At 47.0% G+C, this 23,267-nt stretch overlaps 1 protein-coding gene across 2 annotated transcripts; it reads right to left on the bottom strand.

Moving 5' to 3' along the window:
• Nucleotides 1–2,897: 2,897 nt before the first annotated feature.
• On the bottom strand, nt 2,898–18,029 carry Mon1a (MON1 homolog A, secretory trafficking associated). 2 transcript variants are annotated; one of them, XM_036194081.1, is made up of 6 exons: nt 17,727–18,029; nt 7,788–7,927; nt 5,662–6,147; nt 4,030–4,795; nt 3,268–3,415; nt 2,898–3,167 (listed from the first exon to the last, which is right to left on the bottom strand). In XM_036194081.1, the coding sequence occupies exons 2-6, from the start codon at nt 7,912–7,914 to the stop codon at nt 3,027–3,029; spliced, it is 1,668 nt and encodes a 555-aa protein (XP_036049974.1). In that variant the 5' UTR covers nt 7,915–7,927; nt 17,727–18,029; the 3' UTR covers nt 2,898–3,026. The 2 variants fall into 2 exon arrangements, with proteins under 2 accessions (XP_036049974.1, XP_036049975.1); XM_036194082.1 differs by having other exon boundaries at nt 2,900–3,167; nt 17,755–18,029.
• Between the last annotated feature and the right edge of the window lie 5,238 nt (nt 18,030–23,267).

The raw sequence follows: 23,267 nt of genomic DNA, 5'->3' as shown, positions 1-23,267 counted from the left end.
GATCACCAAGAGCCTGGGCTGTACACACCCCAACACAGTCAGTTCATTCTCTTCCTCCATTCCTAGGGTAGGACTTCCCCTCCTTCCTGGATGAAGTTCTTGAGCACCTGGTAACTGACAGGAAATGGCATATGGAGCAGCCACACCTAGTAGATAGAGAATACTATGCCCAAGGCAATATAAAAGGTACTCCTTTTCCTAAGTGGAACTGGCCCAGAAATGAATACACAACACAAACCATGGCACCCTTCCAGTGTTCTGTAGTCAACATGTCTAAAGATAGTCATGCAGAGAAAAACTGAAATACTTTCTACACAACATCCAGACAGGGGCTCTTGTGAATGTGGTCCTGCCTCCAGAGACTGTGAGACATTTCTGGGTGGGGGGGGGGGGGGGAACGGAGGACTTCACAAGCTTGTTTAGATGGCCTTGCCCAACCCATTTGGAGGTGGGAGCAGCCATTAATTGGTTCTCTGCTGCCACCATGTGGCCATGATAGTGACTGCCCCCCCACAATGCACCCCTTGGGGGTAATTTGTTTCTTAACCTTTCGGTCCAAAGGAGAACCCCTTTGTTACTTTTTTTTCCAGAGCTGAGGACCGAACCCAGGGCCTTGTGCTTGCTAGGCAAGCGCTCTACCACTGAGCTAAATCCCCAAACCCCCTTTGTTACTTTTTATCTGTGGGTTCTGCAGGAACTTCAAGCTAGGTATGGGGCCCTGCAGTGTTAAATATAAGCACTTCTAAGGTAACTCACTGGGTGTGGCCTATTGCTGGTTTAGGACTTATTTTACCTCAAAGGAATGCCAGCCACTTTGCCCTCCATGGGATCAGGCTTTTCTGAAGACTGCTTCAGAGGGTTAATACTAGTCTCCTTCTCAACACAGAAATCACCTTAGTAAAATCAGGGGCTTCTTTCTAACTACAGTAAACACATCAGACTGCAGGGGTTTTGTTTGTTTGTTTTGTTTTTTAAGATTTATTTATTATGTATATGGTGTTCTGTTTGCATGTATCCCTGCAGGCCAGAAGAGGGCACCAGATCTCATTACAGATGGTTGTGAGCTACCATGTGGTTGCTGGGAATTGAACTCAGGACCTCTGGAAAAACAGCCAGTGTTCTTAACCTCTGAGCCATATCTCCAGCCCCCAGACTGCAGTTTTAAGCTACTTGCCCCACTGTATTTTATCCAGAGGTTGAAAACCCCTGGACTTTGGATTCTGCCAGTTCACAGCAGAGCAGTTCTATCAGGTTCTTCTCTTTGCAGATGTTGGTGTCTCTATTAGGAACACCTCCTTTATTTGCCTGTTCTCTAATTCGTAACCTCCAAATAGGTAAACCCCACATTCCTAGGTACCTACTGTCCTAGGTACCAATGCTTATCTGTGACCCCCCTTTCTTATCCTGAGCAGAATTGATGCTGAACTAGAGAGAGGCTGGATATCTATAGGTGCTAGAGTAGCTACTGGAAGCATTAGGAGCCGACTGCTGACCAGAACCACCAGGGATGTCTGGCTTCGAATCACCCTGATTCCAAAGGAGCAAGTCGAGGAAAAGCACAAAATAGGCAAGAAAGGGACCTAGGGGATATGTGCAGGGTGCACACCAAGCCTGCTTCTGAGGGTCTTAGGAGTTTGGGAAGGTGACCTTTGCTGTGTTAATTCTAACACGATCTGGGTTGAAATCAGTAACTAAGATTATGCTCCCAATTAAGTACAACTGTCATGGCCCATCCTTAACATGACCCATGCTAATTCATACATCTTCTCTGGTGTAGTTTTAGTGGCAAAAATAATTGTGGTCCTACTTACAGAGATTGTATGAAGGGGGTTCTGACAGCCTGAAGACAACATTATCAGGCAATTCTCTCTTTAGTTAGACCTTTAGCTTCTCTGATAAGTGAGATGGCTGAGTTGCAGCAGGACCAGGAGACTGTCGTGTCTCCCCTCCCCCCACCCCTCATGAGCAAGTTGGAAGCCTTCTGCCCTGTGTCCTGGGTTGCCCCAGGGTCTTATGGCAGAGGAAATGGAACTAGTCCTTTACTGCTGAGCCTCCTGAGTGTCCACAGTATTTCATGTAGGACAGGCTGAGGAAGAGGGTGACTGAAGACAACCCAGCATATCAAGTGACCTTAAGGCCAAGTGGGCATCCTTTGGCTCATGGGGGGGGGCTGTTACGATGAACTGGCTGGTTAAGATACAGGAACTAAGACAGATATCCCTTTGTGGGAAGACATAAGCATTATCCCCAGAGGCCTGTGGCTAGAGGAGATTGGACTCTGAATCTGATTATGCTCAACACTGGGTTGCCTTGGCAAGGGCTCCTACCCGAAGTTGGCCCAGGTAATCTGCACTTGTCTTACTCAGCTTGGCCTGTACTTAAGTGCTGGTGACTGAACTATCCTTTGAAGCCTGCTTCTGGGGGCCCCACCAAGGACAGGCTGGCACTAGAGAAGACTGAGTATGGGTAAAGATGGGGGCAGGCAAGGGGAAAACAGCAGGGTACTTGTGAACCCTTTACACATGGCAGCATTTCATGGAGCCAAAACAGCCCCAGACTGGAATCTGACTCCACAGATGCTAGCCTGATGCTAGCAAAGGGTGGGAGGAGAGGGGCTCAAATGAACATGTGCCCCCACATATAAGGAATGTGTTGGGCCAGGAAGGAGGATTCTGTGTCTATATGTGAGACTGGATGGGTAAAAGAACCAACCAGTGACAGAGCTGGGTGTGGCAGTACACACCTTTATTCCCAGTACTCAGGAGGCAGAGGTAGGTGGATCTCTGAGTTTGAGGACAGCCTGGTCTACAGAGTGAGTTCCTGACAGTCAAGGCTACATAGAGAGAGCCTACCTCAAAAACCAAATAAACAAACAAAAGAGTCAATGACAAAACACAAGTGTCTTTCCCAAAGCACTTTAATGCACGCACCAACCCTCAGTCCCTGCCTGCTGGCTGGGCAGGAGAAGCCAGCCTCACCTGGAGGCTCCCATGGCTTCCCACACCCAGTGTGCCTTCCCACTTCCATCAATAGGTGAGGGGTGTGAGGATGAAGAGCCGGTCTTCCTCTTTACGGATCCAGCGCATCAGCTTATGGATGGCATTGACAGCTGATGCTTTGGTTCCCAGTGGGCTGTAGCACATGTAGAGCTCAAAGGCACCTGTCACCTGAAGGAGGGGGCAAAGGGTCATCACCTAGAATAGGCATGCCTCTTGTGGCATCTACCCAGTATTCGTATGAAGACCAGTTCATCTAGGGCCACCTTACCCAGGCTAGGAGGTTCTCATTGGGGCCTGTATAGTAGATGGTCTTGAGTGGGCGAGAGGCGTTGTGAGCTCGGCTGTGCAGGTACTGGTAGAGGCCCAGCAGCCGCTCCTGCTCCTCCTCACTGGTGTACGGGGCCTCAATCTCAGGACTGCAGATGGAGAAGTGGGTTCACAAAGGCGTGCCTTTCACTGTCTTCTCGGGAGAACTAGAAATACCTATTTCTGGACAGGGAGCTTTTACTGCCTGTTCCCTATGACCACAGAAGACCCAGGACAGACTGGACCCTGCCCCCCTGCCAGGGTCATAGCGGTCCTGTGGTGACCCTTCCTTAGAGAGGCTATTTCTGAGTGTAGGTATCTAACGGAGTGGCAGGTCAAGAGCAGAGGAAAGCATGCTGGGAAACCTTCTGGCCAAAAGTGGGGTGGGGAGAGGGCACATCTGTCCAGCTCCGTAGTGGAGGGCTGGCTGGGGGAAGGCTTTGCATCCTGCTCTGCACCAAAGTGACCCCCAAGGCAGAGCTGCTCCAGGGCAAAGGACCTGGGAAGCCTCTGTTCAGCTTCTTTCCTAAGTTGTTCCAGGCCTTACGTGTGTTGAAGTAGAGAGGTGTACGCCCACCGAGTGTTGCCAGAGGAAAACAGCCCCAGCATACCGGTACACTCTCAAAGGAGTGCTCAGTTTCAGGGCTGCATCTTAGGTCTCAGGACCAACCAGCCTCCCCCCATTTCTGCATCCTTGTCTCCCTGAAGCAGTGCCTCCTCTCACCTGGTGAAGAGACCCGAGCTCTTTGACTTATAAAGGAAGTGGCGAAGGTCAGGGATGCCCACTTGGGCAACGCTGTAGTAAGGCGTGCGCAGCGCCTCCCGCAGGGCCAGGTGGGCTCCCCGCTTTCGAAGGCGTTCCTGGAAGCGACGGCGGCAGTCAGAGACTGCAAAGAAGTCCTCACGGTCAGTGGACACCAGCAGCAGGCAGAGGTCGGTGTCAGGTTCTAGATAAGAGATGTGCGCGTGGAAGAAGCCGGCTGCATTGAACTTTGGCAGGCACACGGGGGTCCATGCCTCGCCCTCACGGAAGGATGAGGAGGAACTAATGAGGTTGAAAAGCAGGTGCAGGTCGATGGGATGCAGGAATTGGTCCTTGCGGCGCACCAGCGCCACCAGCTGGTTGCGGGCCAGCAGAATGGAAAAGACCAGGCTGCGAGCACGCGCCTGCTGCAGGCTGGCACTCACCGTGTCCCGCACTGCCGCTGCCAAGGGCAAGCACCGCGCTGCGCCCATCAGGAAACTGGGGTCTCGAGCCATTAGCTGCAGCAGGTTGTCGGTGATTCGCTCCGAGCCTGAGAGCAGGCGCCGCAGGTCGTAGTTCTGCTTCTGCTGGAAGATGTGGCTCAACTGCGCGCCAGTGAGGAGGCTCAGGATCTGGTAGTAGATGTACAGTAGCTCCTGCGCCAGCTCCTGGGCCGACTGCCGCGTGCGGGCCACCGCCACCAGCACCAGAGGGCTCCGGCGCACGAATACTACCTTGTAGCCATCTGAGGGTGTGGGCAGGGGTGTCAGCTTCAGCCCTCCTCCCAGAAGCCCTCCCGGATAGGCTTTCCCAGTGGGCTTCACTTTCAGGGCTTCCTTGCTGGGGGCTCTGGATTCAGCAGGGGCTTATTGGTTGTGGGTAGCCAGTCACCTCCCTTCCCTGCTAGCTGTTTCACAATCTGTCTCCCTTGGACTCCCGAGAAGAAGGCTCTTCAGGAAAACACATTCTTTGTGTGCTTTCTGAGACACAAAGTAGCCCAGGTTGGCTTGAGACTGGCTAATGCAGCAAAAGCTGATCCTCCTGCCTCCACCTCCCAAGTGCTGGAATTTACAGGCTGCATATACATCACCAGGCCCAGCTCAGGAAAACACATTTTATGACAAGTGCTAACTCAATTGGCAAGGGATCTGGGGTTGGTTGGGTTTTTTTAATTTTTTAATTTATTCATATTTTTGTCACTGCCCCAGGGGGGCTTTCATCCTTTCTCCTGGCAAAACTCTAGGTGGAACTGCCTTTAGCTCTCAGCACAGCCGCACTACCTCAGGAGGCTGATACTGTTATCCTATGTTCAGTTAGAGGGTGAGGCTCAGAGGGATGGAAGGACTTGACCCTCAGGCACAACCCAGCTTTCTAGGTGTGAGTGAGTGTGTGTGTGTGTGTGTGTGTGTGTGAGTGTGTGTGAGTGAGTGTGTGAGTGTGTGAGTGTGTGTGTGTGTGTGTGTGTGAGTGTGTGTGTGAGTGTGTGTGTGTGAGTGTGTGAGTGTGTGTGAGTGTGTGTGTGAGTGTGAGTGTGAGTGTGTGTGTCCAAAACCGGGTATGAATAGACCCTGCCACCGGAGCCTTCCCCACACCCCTCTTCAGGTGGCTCACCTGCATGGATGGAGCGGATGGCATTCTTGTCTGCCTCCAAGAAGGACACCAGGGCAACCATGACACCCATAGTGCTGGAAAGTGCTTCCTCAGACCCATAGCGAGAATACACAGGCTTCCCTGCCTCACTCAGTACAAACACATGCTTCTGGTGGAGGCGCCATGCCTCCGCGCCGTCCTCCTCCTCCCCATCAGTTGAGCCTTCCTGAGAAGGCTCTGTGGCTGGTTGTCTGGCTGCCCCCTGGGGCTCCAGCCAGTCTTCAGAGCTTCCTGGCAGCATTTCCTCCTGCAGGTCACGGGCCACACCTGTCAGCTGGGTGCTTAGCTCACTGAAGTCCTGGCTGATCTGGCGCATGTCTGTAGGTAGTGGGGGGGGACTCCCAGCATACTCTTTGGGGCTGTCCCCAGAAGCTTCCCTGTCTTCTGACTCTGTCAGGTCTTCATAGGAACGTGCATGAACAAACATGGCACCCTCCTGCCCCGCACCTGCAGACCGAAAGCACTGGTGCTTAGAGACACTCACCGCTCACCAAGGAGATGCCGAGTGGGTCACTGCCTGTCTTGATGGGGCCAAGCTCCTGTCCTTTCTACCACTGTCTACTATGGATCATGCTCATCTACAACCTAAAAGTCCTTGGTCCCAAGGCAACATGGTATCTGCCTACCCCTCACTGACACTGAACGGCTCACCCCCTTGCTCATTCCAAACACAATGGCCTTTATCTATTTGTGCTTCAGATCCCCCCAACACACACACACACACACACACACACACACACACACACACACACACACACTCTTACCCAGGAGCTGTGTACCTGGAAGGCATCCCCATCGCCCCATGTGGATAAGTACTTGGCACACTGCCACTCTCAGGTAAGAGGTATTTATTTACACATCTGACCTCCAGCCCCAGACATGATCATTTTCTCTCTTTAATTTCCTTTGGAACACTAACCAATTATTGGTCACTACAATGGTATCCCTTAAGAGTACAAATTTATTTACCCTCTCCATCCATGAGGGAGAGCTATCACAGCCCCTGACCACCAGCCTGTGGCTTCTCTAGGACAGTGGCCACATCGGGCTTCTCTTACATATTTTTGGGGTGCTGGAATCTAAGGACTGACGCACACTAGGCAAGTACTTGACTAATGAGCTAAAGCTCAACTCCTACTTTGTTTTCTTCTTCTGGAGATATGGTCTTCCTACATAGCCCTGGCTAGCCTTGTATTCATTTTTGTAACTCCAGGCTAGCCAGGATCTCATACCAATCCTGCCTCAGCCCACAGGTGCTGGGATTACAGGTGTACACCACAATGTCCGGCTCTTCTTTTCCTTTTGAAACACAGAATTTTTATTAAAAGATATTTTAGCTGGTCAGCGGTGGCACACATCTTTAATTCCAGCACTCAGGAGGCAGAGCCAGGCAGATCTCTGTGAGTTCGAGGCCAGCCTGGTCTACAGAGTGAGTTCCAGAAAAGGCGCAAAACTATACAGAGAATTCCTGTCTCGAAAAACAAAACAAGGGTTGGGGATTTAGCTCAGGGTTAGAGCGCTTGCCTAACAAGCACAAGGCCCTGGGTTCGATCCTCAGCTCAAAAAACAAAAAAACAAAAACAAAAACAAAAACAACAACAACAACAAAAAGATATTTTAGTCTGGTAGTGGTGACACACTCCTTTAATCCCAACACTCAGGCAGAGGCAGATCTCTGAGTTTGAGGCCAGCCTGGTCTACAAAGCAAGCTCCAAGACAGCTAGGGCTGTTACACAGAGAAACCTTGTCTCAAAAAATAAAAAAAAAAAAAAAAAGATTTTTTAAAAATATTGACTTTCAAGTAAGAGTGTTCAGAGAAGAAAGGAATCATTTTATATCTTTCCTTATTTTTCCTATAAGAGACAGGCCCTCACAGCTGTCTAGGCTGGTACAATATGAAATGGCAAGAAAGGTAAGATATAAACTGGGCCCTGCTCACTGTAGTATCCCAACATGTGACAAACACCTATTGAATGAGCAAATGTACAGTGAGTAGGGAGGAAAGAGTGGTTGTGATCCCTGCTCCCCGCTGGAGGCTTGCTTGCTCCACTAGTCTCTGGCTGGGGAACTGCATGCTCTATCCATACCTGGCTCTGTTCCCTGGGTCAGTCCTGGCGTGGGGCTCTCAGCTCTCTCCACACTCTGGCCATCGGAAGGAGCCAATGTGCCGTCAGGGCATTCGCTGCTGCCCTTCCTCTGCATGTCAGCAGCCATCTTTTGGGCTGTCCTATGAGGTAAACAAAAGACAAACAAACAAACATCATGGAGGGCAAAGGAGTAAGGTGCTGGTAGACACCAGTGTATTAATGGTACTAAGTTTCTTACCAGGACCCCACCAAGTCAAATCCTTGGGAAATGACTTCTGGGTATTCTCTCATAAAAATGTTAAGTTTTAGCCGGGCAGTAGTAGCACACTCCTTTAGTCCCAGCACTTGGGAGGCAGAGACAGGTGGATTTCAGTGAATTCAAGGCCAGGCTGGTTTACAAAGTGAGTTCCAAGACAGCCAGGACTGTCTCGAAAAAACAAACCAAAACAAAACTAAGTTTTCAGGTTCTTTTTCTGGATGTGGTGGTTGGCAGCTCTAACCCCAGGACCCAGGAGACGGAGTCAGGAGAACTGCCCAGAGTATCGGGCTGGCTGTAGCTGCGTAGTAAAGTCTTGTTTTAAAAACTAAAACCTGCCGGGCGGTGGTGGCAAACGCCTGTAATCCCAGCACTTGGGAGGCAGAGGTAGGCAGATCTCTGTGAGTTCGAGGCCAGCCTGGTCTACAAAGCGAGTTCTAGGAAAGCCTCCAAAGCTACAGAGAAACCTTGTCTGGAAAAACCAAAAAAAAAAAAAAAAAAAAAAAAAACAACCAAAAAAAAAAAAAAAAAAAAAAAAACCAACCCTAAAACCTGTCTCTCTCCCTTTCCCTTCCTTGGAAATTGGACCCAGGTCCTTGTACATAGCAGGTAGACACTTTACCACTGAGCTATACCCAGCCATCATGTTCCTTTTCTGATTATAAAAAGACACATTCATCACAGAAAACATGGAAACACAGAAAGTATAAAGAAATGTCGTTCATTTTCTCTCTCTACCATTCAATCTTCCTCGCTACACTGACAGTGTTAGTTGCTATTACTAGTTTGTCTAAAAACATGCTTTTTTATTTTTTGGTTTATTTATTTATTTTAGTTTGTTTGCAAGTCAAAGTCTCTGTGCAACCTTGGCTGTCATGGAACTCGCTCTGTAAACCAGGCTGGCCTCAAACTTACAGAGATCTACCTGTCTCTGCCTCTCCAGTGCTGGAATTAAAGGCATGCACCACCACACCAGCTTAAAAACATGCATTTTAATCTACATTTAAAATTATTTATTTAGAGGCAGGTACACATCTTTAATCTCAACACAAGGCCAAGGCTGCACAGAGAAACCCTGTCTAGGAAAACAAAAAACAAACAAAAAAATGTATCTAGAGGTTAGAGAGATGGCTCAGGAGTTAAGAGCACATGTTTTTGCAGAGAACCTGGGTTCCATTCCCAGAACCCACATGGTGGCTCACAGCTGCCTGAAACTCTAGTTCTATTCAGGCACCAGGTACATATGTGGGGCCCACACATAAATGCAGGGGCAAAACACTCTCACACATAAAATAAAATAATACATCTTTAAAATAATTAAAAATAAAATAAAATAGTGTGTGTATGTGTGTGTGTGTGTGTGTGGTCATGTATGGAGGTCAAAGGATAACTTTTCAGGAGCCAGTTCTCTCCTACTACTTTGTTTGAGGCAGGGTCTCCCTTGTTTCTGTCACTGTGCAGTGCACTCAGGCTAGCTGACCCAGCTTGCTGCTGGTTCTCCTGTCCCTGCCTCCTATCTCACCATAGATGTACTGACATTACAGATATGCACCACTGCTCCCAGTTTTGCATACGTGGGTTCCCAGGATCAAACTCAAGTTTGGCAGCAAGATCCTTTACCCACTGGATCATCTCACCAACCCCTACATACATTTTAAGAAGACAGTGTATAATTTTTATATGTCAAATACAAATAAATACACAAAGGAAGAGGACCAGAAGGAAGTCACACTGTCAGGGTAGCCAGTATTTGTACAAAAGCAGTTCCAGTACTTTAGAGGTTGAGGCAGGATTGTTCAAAGTTTTAGGCCAGCTTGGGTTACATAGTGACTACAAGGCCAGCCTGAAATCCACAGTGAAACCCTGTCTCACAAAAGTTCAAGTACAGGTTAGCATGTTACAAAGTTTATGTGGGTTAAGTTACATAATTCCGAGCAGGTTAGTCAACAGGAGGTAAGACCTGAAGCTGAGGGTTTAGAGAACCTGATGTAGGAATTGAAACACTTCTGTAACGCCTCTTTCACTCCACATTCTACCGTGAATTTCCCCATTCAAAACTGAATGTACCATGGATGGGCATGGCAGTGCACACCTTTGAGCCTAGTACCAGGAAAGCAAAGGTAGGTAGATCTGTGTGAGTTTGAGTCCAGCCTGGTCTACAGAGACAAGTTTCTGGCCAGCCAGAGTTACAAAAAGAAACACTGTCTTAAAAATAAAAATAGGAGTCAGATGTGGTACTACACACTTTTATCCCCTCATTTGGGAGGCAGAGGCAGGAGGATCTCTGAGGCCAGCCTAGTCTATGACATAGTGAGTTCTGGGATTTCCAGAGCTACATAGAGAGACCCTGTCCGAAAGAAAAAAACAAAAACAAAATTTAAATTGACCAACAGTTTTTTTGTTTTTGTTTTTGTTTTTTTAAGGCAGAGTTTCACTGTGTAGCCCTGGCTGGCCTCAAACTCAGATATCCACCTGCCTCTGTCTAGTATGTACCTTTCTGAGCACACAAAATCAACCATGGGTCTGGAAGCAAGTCTTCTTCTTAAATAGTGATTGTTTTCCTTTTTTAAAAGATTTAAGAGCCGGTGGTGGTGGCACATGCCTTTAATCCCAGCACCCAGGAGACAGAAGCCAAGTGGATTTCTGAGTTCCAGGTCAGCCTGGTCTACGAGTGAGTTCCAGCACAGCCAGGGTTGTTACACAGAGAAACCCTGTCTGGAAAGACCAAAACAAACGAACACTTCTCAGCTATCTGGAAGCCAGGAAGTTTAAGCAGTCCCCTCCCTGTACCTCTTGGCATTGGAGCTGCAAGGTATTTGTGAGGCTTGTTATGTGGATGTGGGATCTCAACTCCAGTTCTCATGGGTTTGAGAAAACACTCTTAACCATTGAGCAATCTCTCCAGCCTGTCTGGAGATAATTCGAAGTCTCTTCCTTCCAAGCCATGGTCCATTGTACTAGTATCAGAGCACTGCCTCCACATGCGGCGGCATGGGAAAACACAGCTAGATTATTATTAAGCTCTTAATACTTCAGAGTCAAAGCCATCTAGAATTAGTGTCATAGCTAAGGAGGCTGGGAAATGTGGAGAGTCCACAGACAACTGCTGAACAGGAAGGTTTCTGGCCACAGCAGCTACATTTCTCCTGTTCTCTCTGGAATCTGTTACATCCAGACATCACTGTTCCAATGACTCCCAAGATCAACTCACTTCACCCCTGAACAGTAACAGAAACAAACTCCTGATATATTCTCATTCTCTGTCCCCTCCGTTCCCCTCCCCCCTTCCTCTTTCATCCCTTACCTATCTTTTTTATTTTTCTAGACAATGTCTCACTTTGTGGCTAAGGCTGCTCTGCTGTTCTGAGGTTCAATATGTAAGTCTCCCCCCACCCATCCACGCAGTACTGGGATTACCTGTCTACGCAACCAATCTTGGCTTTCTTTCTCTCTCCTAGAGAAACTGCCACTCTTGCCTTCTAGTACACCATTCTCTTTTCTTGCCCTCCCCCTCCTCCCCGACTGTTTCGTTGGAACCTCCAGCTCACTCCCGTTTGATCTGGAAAGCCCCATTCCTCTCTTTCTCTAAACTGTGCTCTCTCAGAGAATTTCCAACAAAGAAAAGGCACCAAAAAAACCCAAAAAACAAAAAACACCCACTTCCACATTCTTGGGGGCTACAGCAGCTCCTCCCCTGAAGTTGCCAGCTGCCCAAGTCCCCGCCTAAATCGGTCAGCTTTTGACCATACTTGGGCATAACACCAGCTTGCGGTGGACACATCAGCATCCCTTGCCTCCACCCTATAACCTCCCTGCTTTAGTTCAGGTGTGTGATTTCTCCACCTCAGTCTCTGAGACTGAAGAATTCACCTGGGAGTCACTTTGCTCAAACAAACCTGATCTCTTACTTTTTCAATTTGGCTTGATCTGGCTTACTGTGTCAGTGGAGAAACCTATTATGGGGGACAGAAAACCTATTACCGACCTCATGGACTACCCGTCCGAGTCCTTTTACAGTTCTTATTGAAGGCCCGTTCCGTCCTTGCTTCTCTTCTGTCGTCACTCAACGCCTTTGTGATCTCATTTTGCTCTCACAGTTTTAAATTACCTCAATACATTAATGGACTCAACTTTCATTTCTAGCCCAAATCTTTCTTTTATTTGCAGGCATACACACATGATTGTTATCTTAAGGTTATACATCCTGAGCCGGGTGGTGGTGGTGCACGCCTGTAATCCCAGCACTCAGGAGGCAGAGGCAGGTGGATCTCTGTGAGTTCAAGGCCAGCCTGGTCTACAGAGCTAGTCCAGGACAGGCTCCAAAGCTACAGAGAAACCCTGTCTCAAAAACAAACAAACAAACAAACAAGGTTATACGTCCTAACCAAGGTCCCAATCTACCCTCTTTTTAAAGGATGTTCCTTTCTAGGTATGGTGGCACACACCCAAAATCCTAGCAGTTGAGACTTGGAGGCCAGAGGCCCTGGAGTTCAAGGTCATTCTAAGCTACAAAGCAAGCAAGTTCAAGTCCAGTCTTGCCTAAGTAAGACCTTGTCTCAAAAAAACAAACTAAGGGGGAGGGTGGTTGGAGTGATTGTTCAGCAGTTAAAAATATTCACTGCTCTTCTAGAAGACCCCAGTTTGTTCCTAGCTCCATGTTAGGCCTACAACTGCCTATAACTCCCACTCCAGGAAACAGATGTCCTCTTCTGGCCTTCATGGGGCATGCACACAAGTGGCATACATTTATACAGACATATACACATGAATAAAATAATAATAATAATACATCTTTAAAAATATCAAACTAAGGGGGGTTGGGGATTTAGCTCAGTGGTAGAGCACTTGCTTAGCAAGCGCAAGGCCCTGGGTTCAGTCCTCAACTCTGAATAAACAAAAAACAAAACAAAACAAAATCAAACTAAAAGGGACATCAGGGATGACTCAGTCTATGAAGTATTTGCCTTGCAAACAAGAGGACATGAATTCCATCCCCAGAACCAACGTGAAGATGCTGGGTTGGTACCACTTGTAATCCCTGTGCTGTGGAGGCAGAGACAAGAGGACGGCTGGTGCTTGCTGCCATAGTGAGTTTGATGTCAGCTTGGTCTACATGAGGACCTGTCTTTTAACACAAAACTGAGCGTTGTGGCTCAGGCCTATAATCCCAGAACTTGGTAGGCTAATGCAGGAAAGCTGCTGAAAGGTGGAGGCTAGTCTAGGCTACAGAGTGAAACCTTATAAAAATTTTTTAAATAAATAAAAGAGTGAGAGCTTATCTCAAAGACGAACAAACATAGTTCCATCTTTTAGCTCTGCATAAAACATGACATAGTGACATACACTTGCAATCCCAGCACTTGAGAGGTAGAGGCAGCAGCTTGGGATACACAAGAACCTATCTTAAGCTACAGAGTCTCAATAAAACCAAAATTAGGGCTTAGAGACATAAGTTAGTGGATAGAATGCTTGCCTATAATGCATGAAGCTCTGGGTTTGAGCCCTGTACTGTATAAAACCATGTATGGAACTGGGGAAAGAGCTCAGTTGTTAAAGTGCTTGCTGGGTAAGCTTAAGGACCCGAGTTGAATGCCAAGAATCCTAGTGAAAAAGCTGGGCATGGTGATACCCTTATAATCCCAGCACTGGAGAAGTGGAGACGGGTAGATCCCTAGGGTTCACTGCAGCCAAACTAGCCTTGCAAGATGAGTTCCAGACCAATGAGAGACCTTGTCTCAAAAAACCAAAGTTGGGTCAGCCAGATGGATCACCAGGCAAAGACATTTGTAGTCAAACTTAACAACTTAAGTTTGGTCGCTGGAACTCCCATGATGCCCCCCACTCCAAATTAAAATAAAAAAAGTTTAAACACAAACAAGCAATGTGAACAACACCTAAGGAACAACACCTGAGAAATGATATTCTAGGTTGACCTGTAGCTTCCACACGCACACATATACACATAAAACCATGGGTAGTGCTGGAGAGATGGCTTGGTAGTTAAGAATTTTATTTTTTTATTTTTTATTTTTTTGTAGTCAGGTGGTGGTGGTGGTGGCGGCAGCAGTGATGTGTGCCTTTAATCCCACCTCTTGGGAAGCAGAGGCAGGCAGATCTCTGTGAGTTCAAGGCCAGCCTGGTCTGTATAGTGAGTTCCAGGATAGCCAAGGCCCACAGAGAAACCCTGTCTCAAAAAAAAAAAAAAAAAAAAAAAAAAAAAAAAAAAAAAAAACCAAGGAAAAAAAAAGAATTTTTTCTTTTTCTTTTTTTTCTTTCTGCTTTTGCAGAGGACTGCAGCTCATTTTACAGGACCTATGTTGGATGGCTCACAACAACCTGTAACTCCAGCAGCTCCTAGGGGGACCTAATTCCCTCTTTTGGCTTCCTCAGGCATCCACACACACACATACATTACACTCATAGACACAAATAAAAGCCAAATCTTTAATTAACATGTGCAGTGACATGAATGCCTGTAACCTGGAAGTGGAGGTGAGAGGATGGCTTCAAGTTCAACGTCCTTAACTATATAATGAGTTGGAAGCCAACCTGGGGTATATGAGACTGTCTCAAAAACACAGTAAACAGGGGCTAGAGATGGCTCAGCAGTTTAGATCAGAGCACATACTTCTCTTAGAGAATACTTGGCCTTGATTCACAACCTCCTGTAACTCCAGCTTCAGTGGATCCAATGCCCTCTTCTGGCCTCTTCAGATACTGCACTCACATACACAGCTCCCCCCTCCACATATACATATAATTAAAATAAATAAAATTAAGATCTTAAAAATGAGTAAGTAATAGTGGGAGGGAGACAATAAGACAACAAGTGGTTCCTTTCACAGAATAACTTATCAACGTTAAATAGTAAACGCCTATATCCAATAGTTGACTATTTCTTTTTTTGTTTGTTTTTGTTTTCCTGAAACAAGGTTTCTCTGTGTAGCCCTGGCTGTCCTCGAACTCACTTTGTAGACCAGGCTGGCCTTGAACCCAGAGATCCACCTGCTTCTGCCTGGGTTCTGGGAATAAAGTGTGCGCCACCACACTGAGCTCAAGAGTTGACCCTTTCTTATCAATTCCATGATTATCTGAGTGGTTTACCATTATCTCTCTAGCAAATTATTGCCACAACCTCCTAACCTGTCCTAGTGTGTCCCACCGCTCTGTCTCTGTGTTTGAGGTGAGACATGGATCAGGTCAGGTATTCCTTCCTCTGCTCACAGTTCTGTAACACTTCCACCGCACTTTGCAAGAGAACAACTTCCTCCGATGGCCCGCAAGGCCCTTCCTCCTCTCTCCAAGCTTCTTTTCTACCCTTTCTCCCCACCCCATTTCTATCTCAGCTCATCCTGAACACCCCTTCGCTTAACCTTTGCCCCTTACTCTTCCCTCGCCCAACTTCTTTTATAGCCCTTCCTAGGCTAGCACATGACTCATTCCTTCACTTCAAGTTGTTGCTGGAGTACCTTATCAGAGCGGCCTTCCTGCAATACACCTGCTTACCCCGATTTTTTTCTAGATTGAAGGTCACCCTTCATATGGCCTGCTACATATAAGACATACACAGGGGGAATTAAACCAACATTTAATGAATAAATATCTTTGGAAGAGAAAGAAAATGAAAGGTCTATGAAGAACACTCAGTTCAAGGTACCTGGGATCAGGCAAGAAAACCCTTGTCTGTAGAAACAGCTTTTCTCTGGAAGTAATCAAGTATTCAGGAAAAACAGCTCTGTAGTTAGAGGACTGGTTCTACAGGTCTCCATTTTCCCACTTATAAAATGGTATGGAATGGAAGCCGGCGGTGGTGACACATAGTCTTTAAATCAAGCACTCGGGAGGCAGAGGCAGGTGGATCTCTGTGAGTTCAAGGCCAGCCTGGTCTACAGAGTGAGCTCCAGGACAGCCAGGGCTACACAGAGAAACCCTGTCTGGAAAAATTAACAAACAAACAGTATGGAATGGAGCTACCCTTCAAACAGCTGCTCTGATTTATGGGGTGGTAGGATGAGATGAGATGATACGAGTGATATGCTACAGAGTAGGCATAGCGTGTGCTCAGCTGCTGTCGTCAGCACACTGGTAACCGTCCTTAGCATTGAAGCTGCGTTTACACACAGATCCAGTGGTCTCTGTCCTGCAGACCAATCCTTTGGGAATTTGCTCAGTAAGCCAGAACCTGATGAATGACTTTAGGAAGCCAGGTGAGCTCCAGCTTGAAGGACCTCCACCCCTCCCCCATGTCAGGTCCAAGAGCCATGCATGGGCCTCAGCCTCAGAGCACCAAGCAAACCAGCTGATCTCTGGCTCTGCAGTTGCAGAAACAGGTTTCTAGCTTCTGCTGCTTCTAGATATCTCTCCCAAGTTTACTCCTAGGTCTGTATAATGCCCCTCTTTGTGGTCATGCACTTCTGGCTTAAAGATCCAAACAAGTTCTAGCCCAGCTTCACTCTGTCTGTCAGTGTGCCTTTTGTGTTTCCATTAAAGGAGCCCCATGTTTCAGAGTGTACCCAGCATGGTACCTGCATGGGGAAGGGAGCAGGGTCAGCTGTCTAGAGCCAGCAGATGCTTTTTTCACAACCGTCCCTCTGCTATGTGAGATCATATGGCATCTTTATCCTCTCCAAGGTCAGTGTGGGGTTCCAGGCAGAAGGCCTTGTGAAGCAAATAGCTGTCTGGATACCCACCCACTCAGGCAGGAAAGTTGAGTGGATCGGGTAAAGCCCACCTCCCACCTCCAGCGGAGCTTTAACTTTTGCAGCTGATGCTCCTGGGAAGCTGGACCTGAAGCAGTTAGCACCGGAGTTATCTCCAACCAGCCCCGGAAGTCTCTACTGGCACACTTTTCAGGCTGCTCCTCTAAATGTCCCCAGGGCATGCAACTTTTCCTAGAAGCGTCCAGTGGAGCCTAGAGCCATGTCACCTAAAGAACTGGTGTTCTCCCTGCTTCTCCTGCTCCTCCCTCTCTTGGAAGACTCCTGAGAGGGTAGGGTCTTGCAAAAGCCCCTTCTTACTGGCTCCTAACCACCTCGATCCTTCTTCCCGTTCAGACAGTGTTTCACCTTTGGCCTTGACCCTTTGGTCTGTCTGGGAGGACGAGATGCAGAATGTATGACAGAAGGGCCCAGTTAAAGAGGTGCTGTGAGTACTCCCTTCAGCAGGACGCCTACTCTATACTAAGCCTAGCCTGATCCCGGTCACCCCTGGAGGCCACTCCCCTTCCTGACAAAGGCTGCTCACATTTCCCAAGCAAACTCTAGCCCAGAAAGGGTTGGCTCACCTAGTGTAAGGGCAGCCTAGTTATCTGAGCCAGGACATCTTTGAGAAAGAAGTCTCAAGACCAAGACCCTTCCTTGAGCTGCCTGGCTCACTCCACCACCCCTCGGTCGCTTTTTAAGAGAACTCTGAGGGCCGAATACGTCCGAATTGGGGGTTGGTGTCTTACCCAACTACTTGCTGCCTATGGGATATTGCCCTCCCGGCCAAAGAATGAGTTCTCGCCTCATCTTTGGTATTTCCCAGTTGGGGCCAGCCGGCTGAAGGACCCCAAAGAGACGCAGTGCTCCTATCGGTGCAGTAGATGGCCGGGACCCCCCAGTTTTCAAGCCCCTCCCTCTAAAGATGACAGCTTGCCCGCCTCTCGCCTCCCCCAGGCCACGTGGGTTGGCAGTCGAACTCACCTGTTTCTAGGGGGAACACAGGACCTACCGAGAGTGCCAGTCACTGCCCTCTGCCAGACCCCTGGGAGGCTATGAATGTCCAGCCGTGCCTGGGCTGAGGGTGCAACTTCGTGGGGCTACCGCCCCTGGAGGATACAGACATGGCCACAGCGGAGGAACCGATCTCTCCTGTCCGACCCTTAACCGGCCACCGGCGCAGGAAGACAGCTTTCACCGGCCTCTGGTGGCGGAGGCCCGGTTTCAGCCGCTTGGCCAGTCCCAGCCCGGTCCTCGGTGCATTGTGGGAAATGTAGTCCGTAACTCTCCGCAGCCTAAGCACTGAGGGAGCGGTTCCGGGCTCCCGAGCCCCGCACAGCCAGAGGCGGGGTCTGACCCAGGTCCCAGGTTGCCTCACCTGGCACCGCCTTCTTTCGTGTCTTAGAGGCCAGTCCCCTGCTCCTCCTCTCAAAAGCCTGCTAGAGGTTTATTTCAAGGGACTGTAAAGGTATTTCCCCACTCATCGTGGAAGGAAAATGTAAGTTTAGGGAGCTAGATAAATGTCATTAGTGAGCCCAGCCACACTGACTGTAAAGGATGTGGACATATTGAAGAGGTCCTGAGTTCAATTCCCAGCAACCACATGGCTCACAACCATCTGTGATGAGATCTGGTGCCCTCTTCTGCAGGCATATGTGCCAATGGAGTACTCATATACATAGAATAAGTAAATAGTTTAAAAAAAAAAAAGGCACATGAATTGTTGCTTAAAAAATTATTGCCGGGCCGCCCGCCGGTAATCCCAGCACTCGGGAGGCAGAGGCAGGTGGATCTCTGTGATTTCGAAGGCAACCTGGAACCAAGCGAGTTCCAGGACAGCCTCCAAAGCTACAGAAAAACCCTGTCTTGAAAAACAAAAACAACAACAAAAAAATGTTGCTTACTCTGGTCTCAATATATTAGTATAAGAGTCTAGAAGGCGCAGTTCTCAGTGCTTCACATAGACTGACCTGGGGTGCTTTTAAAAATTCTTAATTCCCAGGCACCACCCCTAGAGAGTTTTACTTAATTGGATGCATATGGGGACTAGGCATCGGATTTGTTTTTAAAGCTACCAGGTGATTTCTATGGGCAAGGAACTACTGCTTGTAATTTCCTATGCACAAAGCAACAAAAACAGGAAAACAAGTTTCCCAGCAGCCTTTACATTTAGAGTACAGTTTAAAGAAGTAAAATCAGGGAATAACAATAGTATTATTAATATTTTCTGTGAAGCAATGTGCTCAATTCTTTACCTTCATGGTGAAGTATCCCAATAGTTTGGGGTGAAGGACAAAGTCGGAAAACTCTGATCCTTCCTTGGACAAGCACCCTCAGGTGGTTGGTCCCTTTGTGTCTTACTCGGTCCTGACCAGAGGTCGGGGAGATCTGTGTGGCCATTTGGGACTTGTCTCTATGTATGACTGACATAGTGACAAAGGTGTGACCTCTTACTGGAGATCGCTTTGCACAGGATTATTAGAACCTTGCATGTTGGGTAAGGGAAGCTTCCCAGGTGAGAGAGAGTTCATTCCCTTGGAATGGAGGGAGAGAGAAAGGAAGTGGAGCTTCTCCAAGTCTTCACAGTATTTTCCCTCTTTGCTAGCTCAGGGTTCCAGGTTCCCTATCTTTTTTTTTTTTTTTTTTTTTTTTTTTTTTTTTTAAGCTGAGGATCGAACCCAGGGCCTTGTACTTGCTGGGCAAGCGCTCTACCACTGAGCTAAATCCCCAACCCTCAGGTTCCCTATCTTGAGGCAAATATAATTTATACAGTTTTGTTCTGTATACTTCATTTCATATTATTTCATTGTAGGAGTGTTTCCAGATATTTGATTACACTGTGTGAAGATATGTCACTGAGATTGGTTTAATAAAAACCTAAATGACCAATAGCTAGGCAGGACTTCCAGGCAGAGAGAGAAAGCAGGAGGAGGCTCAGAGAGAGATGTCAGGAGACATCAAGAGGAAACAGGAGGTACAAGATGGAAGAGAGGTAATGCCATGTGATAAAACATAGATTAAAATAAATGGGTTAGAGGTTGGGGATTTAGCTCAGTGGTAGAGTGTTTGCCTAGCAAGCACAAGGCCCTGGGTTCAGTCCTCAGCTCTGAAAAAAAAAATGGGTTAATTTAAGTTATAAGAGCTAGTTAGAAGCAAGCCTATGCTGTAGGCCGAGCTTTCAAATTAAATTTTCATTAATTAAATTTCATAATCTGTGTCATTATTTGGAAGCTGGCTGGTGGGACAGAGAAATACTCGTTACAAAGGAGTCTAAGGCAAGAATTTTCTTTGTGTGATGATGGGGATTGAACCCAGAGCCTTGTACATGCCAACTACTCTACTATTGAACCTCAGCCCTAACTCTAGAACAGCGGTTCTCAACCTGCAGGTCTCAACCCCTTGGGGGTCACATATCACATGTTTGCATTATGATCCATAACAGTAGCAAAATTACAGTTATAAAGTAACAACAACAAGAATTTCATGGTTGGGGTCACCACAACATGAGCAACTGCATTAAAGTGTCTCAGAATTAGGCAGGTTGAAAACCACTCCTCTAGAAGTTTTTTTTTTTTCAGTTTTTTGAGACAGGATTTCTCTGTGTAGCCCTGCCTGTCCTGGAACTCACTCTGTAATCCAGGCTGGCCTCAGACTCAGAGATCTGCCTGCCTCTACCTCCCAAGTGCTGTGATTAAAGGCATGTGCCACCACTATCTGGCTCAGAGTCTCATTCTTTTTTTATGTGTATATGTATGTTCTGTGTTCATAAATGTGCACATATGGGTGGGAATATGTACAGGGATGTGTATGTGGGCCAGAGGTCTATAATGGGTGTTACGTTTAATCAGCTTCAACTGTCAAGTTGACACATCCTACAGTCAACTGAAAAGTGAGTCTCATGAGGGACTTCCCAGATCATATTGACCCATGAGCATGTCTGTAGGGAATTGCTTTGGTTGTTAACTGATTTAGGAATGCTCAGCCCATTGTGGTTAGTACTATTCCCTGGGCAGGTGGCTCTGGGTTGTAGCTCGAATTCTAATTGGTCTTAATAATAAAAACCCAGAGTCAGATATAAGGGTGAATGCTGAAAGATCAGAGAAGCAGAGCAACCAGCCAACAGTGCTGGGATTAAAGGTGTGGCTCTGTTTCTCTTTTAGACTGATTAATCTCCTGTAGCTCAGGGTGGCCTTGAACTCCTGATCTTCCTGTTTCCTCCTCCCAAATGCCCAGATTAAAGGTGTGTGTCACCACTGCCTGGCCTCTAAGGCTAACTACTAGCTTAGCATTGCACTCTGATCTCCAGGCAGCTTTGTGTGTTAGAGCACAATCACCACACTGAGCTATCTAAGAAAGCTAACTAAGCATGAGTGGGTGAACCAGTGAGCAGCATTTGTTCCTTCATGGTTTCTGCTTCAAGTTCCTGCTTGAGTTCCTGCTCTGACTTCCCTCAAGGATCAACTGTAACCTGTAAGCTGAAACAAACCCCTTCCTCCCCAAACTGCCTTTGGTCAGATGTTCTATTGCAGCAGCAGAAAGGGATGTCTGTTCTTTCTTTCTTTCTTTCTTTCTTTCTTTCTTTCTTTCTTTCTTTCTTTCTTTCTTTCTTTCTTTCCTTCTTTCTCTCTCTCTCTCTCTCTCTCTCTCTCTCTCTCTCTCTCTCTGCTCTCTCTATTTATTTATTGGTTTTCGAGACAGGGTTTCTCTGTAGCTTTGGAGCCTGTCCTGGACTAGCTTTGTAGACCAGGCTGGCCTCGAACTCACAGAGATCCACCTGCCTCTGCCTCCCCAGTGCTGGGATTACAGGTGTGCACCACCACCACCCGGCCACTTTATTTTTTGAGACAGGGCCTCTCAGTGGGCCTAATTGGAGCTCACCATTGATTAGACTGGCTTGGCCAGCAAGCTTCAGGGATCCATCTGAACGGTAGTCCCAGCACTGTGATCAAAGATGGCCACCTGTGTGCTTGCCTTTCACGTAGGTGTTGCCATGCTTGTGTAACAGCACTTTACCCACTGAGCCATTGCTTTCCCCATTCCTCACTCTTGTTCCTAAGTGCAAAAGCCCCATGAGATGTGAGTGCTGTATTTACAGAGTATTCTATCTACTTGGATCAGTAAGTGACCATACAGCCAGACATTCCTAAGATCTGTGCTTAGAACACTCTTAGAAGCAAACCACTATGGCTACTTATTAAAACATCTTGTTTGTTTGCAGACAAGTTTCATGTAGCCCAGGCTGGCCTGCACTCCTGATCCTCCTGTTTCTACCTCTCAAGTGTTGATTACAATGAGTGGGATTTTTTTCTTCCCGTGCACAGGCTGATGTCTATGAGTCCCAGGCCAGCCTTTCTACAAGACAACCAGGGCTGTATAATGAAGCCCTTTCTCCCCACCTTACCCCACCCAAAAGAATATATATATTATATAAAATTTCGTTTTGTTTTTTTGAGACAGGGTTTCTCTGTTTAACAGTCCTGGGCTGTCTTGGAACTCACTTTGTAGACCAGGCTAGCCTCCAACTCACTGAGATCCACCTGCCTCTGCCTTCTAAATGCTGGAATTAAAGGTATATGCCACCATTGCCTGGCAAGCTTTAGGTATTTTGATAACCTGAATCATACAAAACTGTGATAGCAGGACAATGGTGCTACATAACTTTAATCCCAACACTTGGAAGGCAGGGGCAGGCAGCTCTCTGAGTTAGAGACCAGCCTGGTCTGCAGAGTGAGTTCCAGGACAGCCAGGGCTACATAAAGAAAAAAAGAAAGGAAGAAAGAAAGAAAACTGATATTCTGTAATGGTGCATTATAAAAGGACCAGGAAAATAAAGTTGTCAGACTCCCCCATGAACTGTATTTATGATTTAAATTTTTATACTAAAAGAGCTTCAATTTGGAAATTATTATTATTATTATTATTATTATTTTGGTTTTTTGAGACAGGGTTTCTCTGTGTAGCTAGCTTTGTTCCTTTCCTGGCACTCACTTGGTAGCCCAGGCTGGCCTCGAGCTCACAGAGATCTGCCTGGCTCTGCCTTCTAAATGCTGGAAATAAAGGCATGTGCCACAACTGCCTGGCCGGAAATTATTATTTTATTAAGGTTCAAACTTAACAGAGATAAAGTTGCAAACCCTAATCTTATAACAGCTACTAACTTATTTTAAAGGGTGACAGATAATTAAGACATGAAAGTTCTCAGAACTATGCTTGTAGCCATGCTAAGTTCAAATGTAATTGATTTACAATAACAAGCTTTATTTAGCCTCCTGTATGTGTTTTTGTTGTTGTTGTGGTGGTGGTGGTGGTTGTGTTTTGGTTTTTGGTTTTTTGATTCAGGGTTTTTCTGTGTAGCTTTGGTGCCTGTCCTGGATCTTGCTCTGTAGACCAGGCTGACCTCAAACTCAGAGATCTGCCTATTAAAGGCATGAGTCACCACCGCCCAGCTCCTGTATATGTTTTTTTTAGATTTTTTTTTTTTAAGATTTATTTATTATGTATACAGTGTTCTGTCTGCATGTATGC

The sequence above is a fragment of the Onychomys torridus genome, chromosome 7 (assembly GCF_903995425.1).
Source record: "Onychomys torridus chromosome 7, mOncTor1.1, whole genome shotgun sequence".
Taxonomy (NCBI): Eukaryota; Metazoa; Chordata; class Mammalia; order Rodentia; family Cricetidae; genus Onychomys; species Onychomys torridus.
Note: the sequence above shows the minus strand (reverse complement) of the source record. Positions and strands in the feature narration are given on the sequence as shown.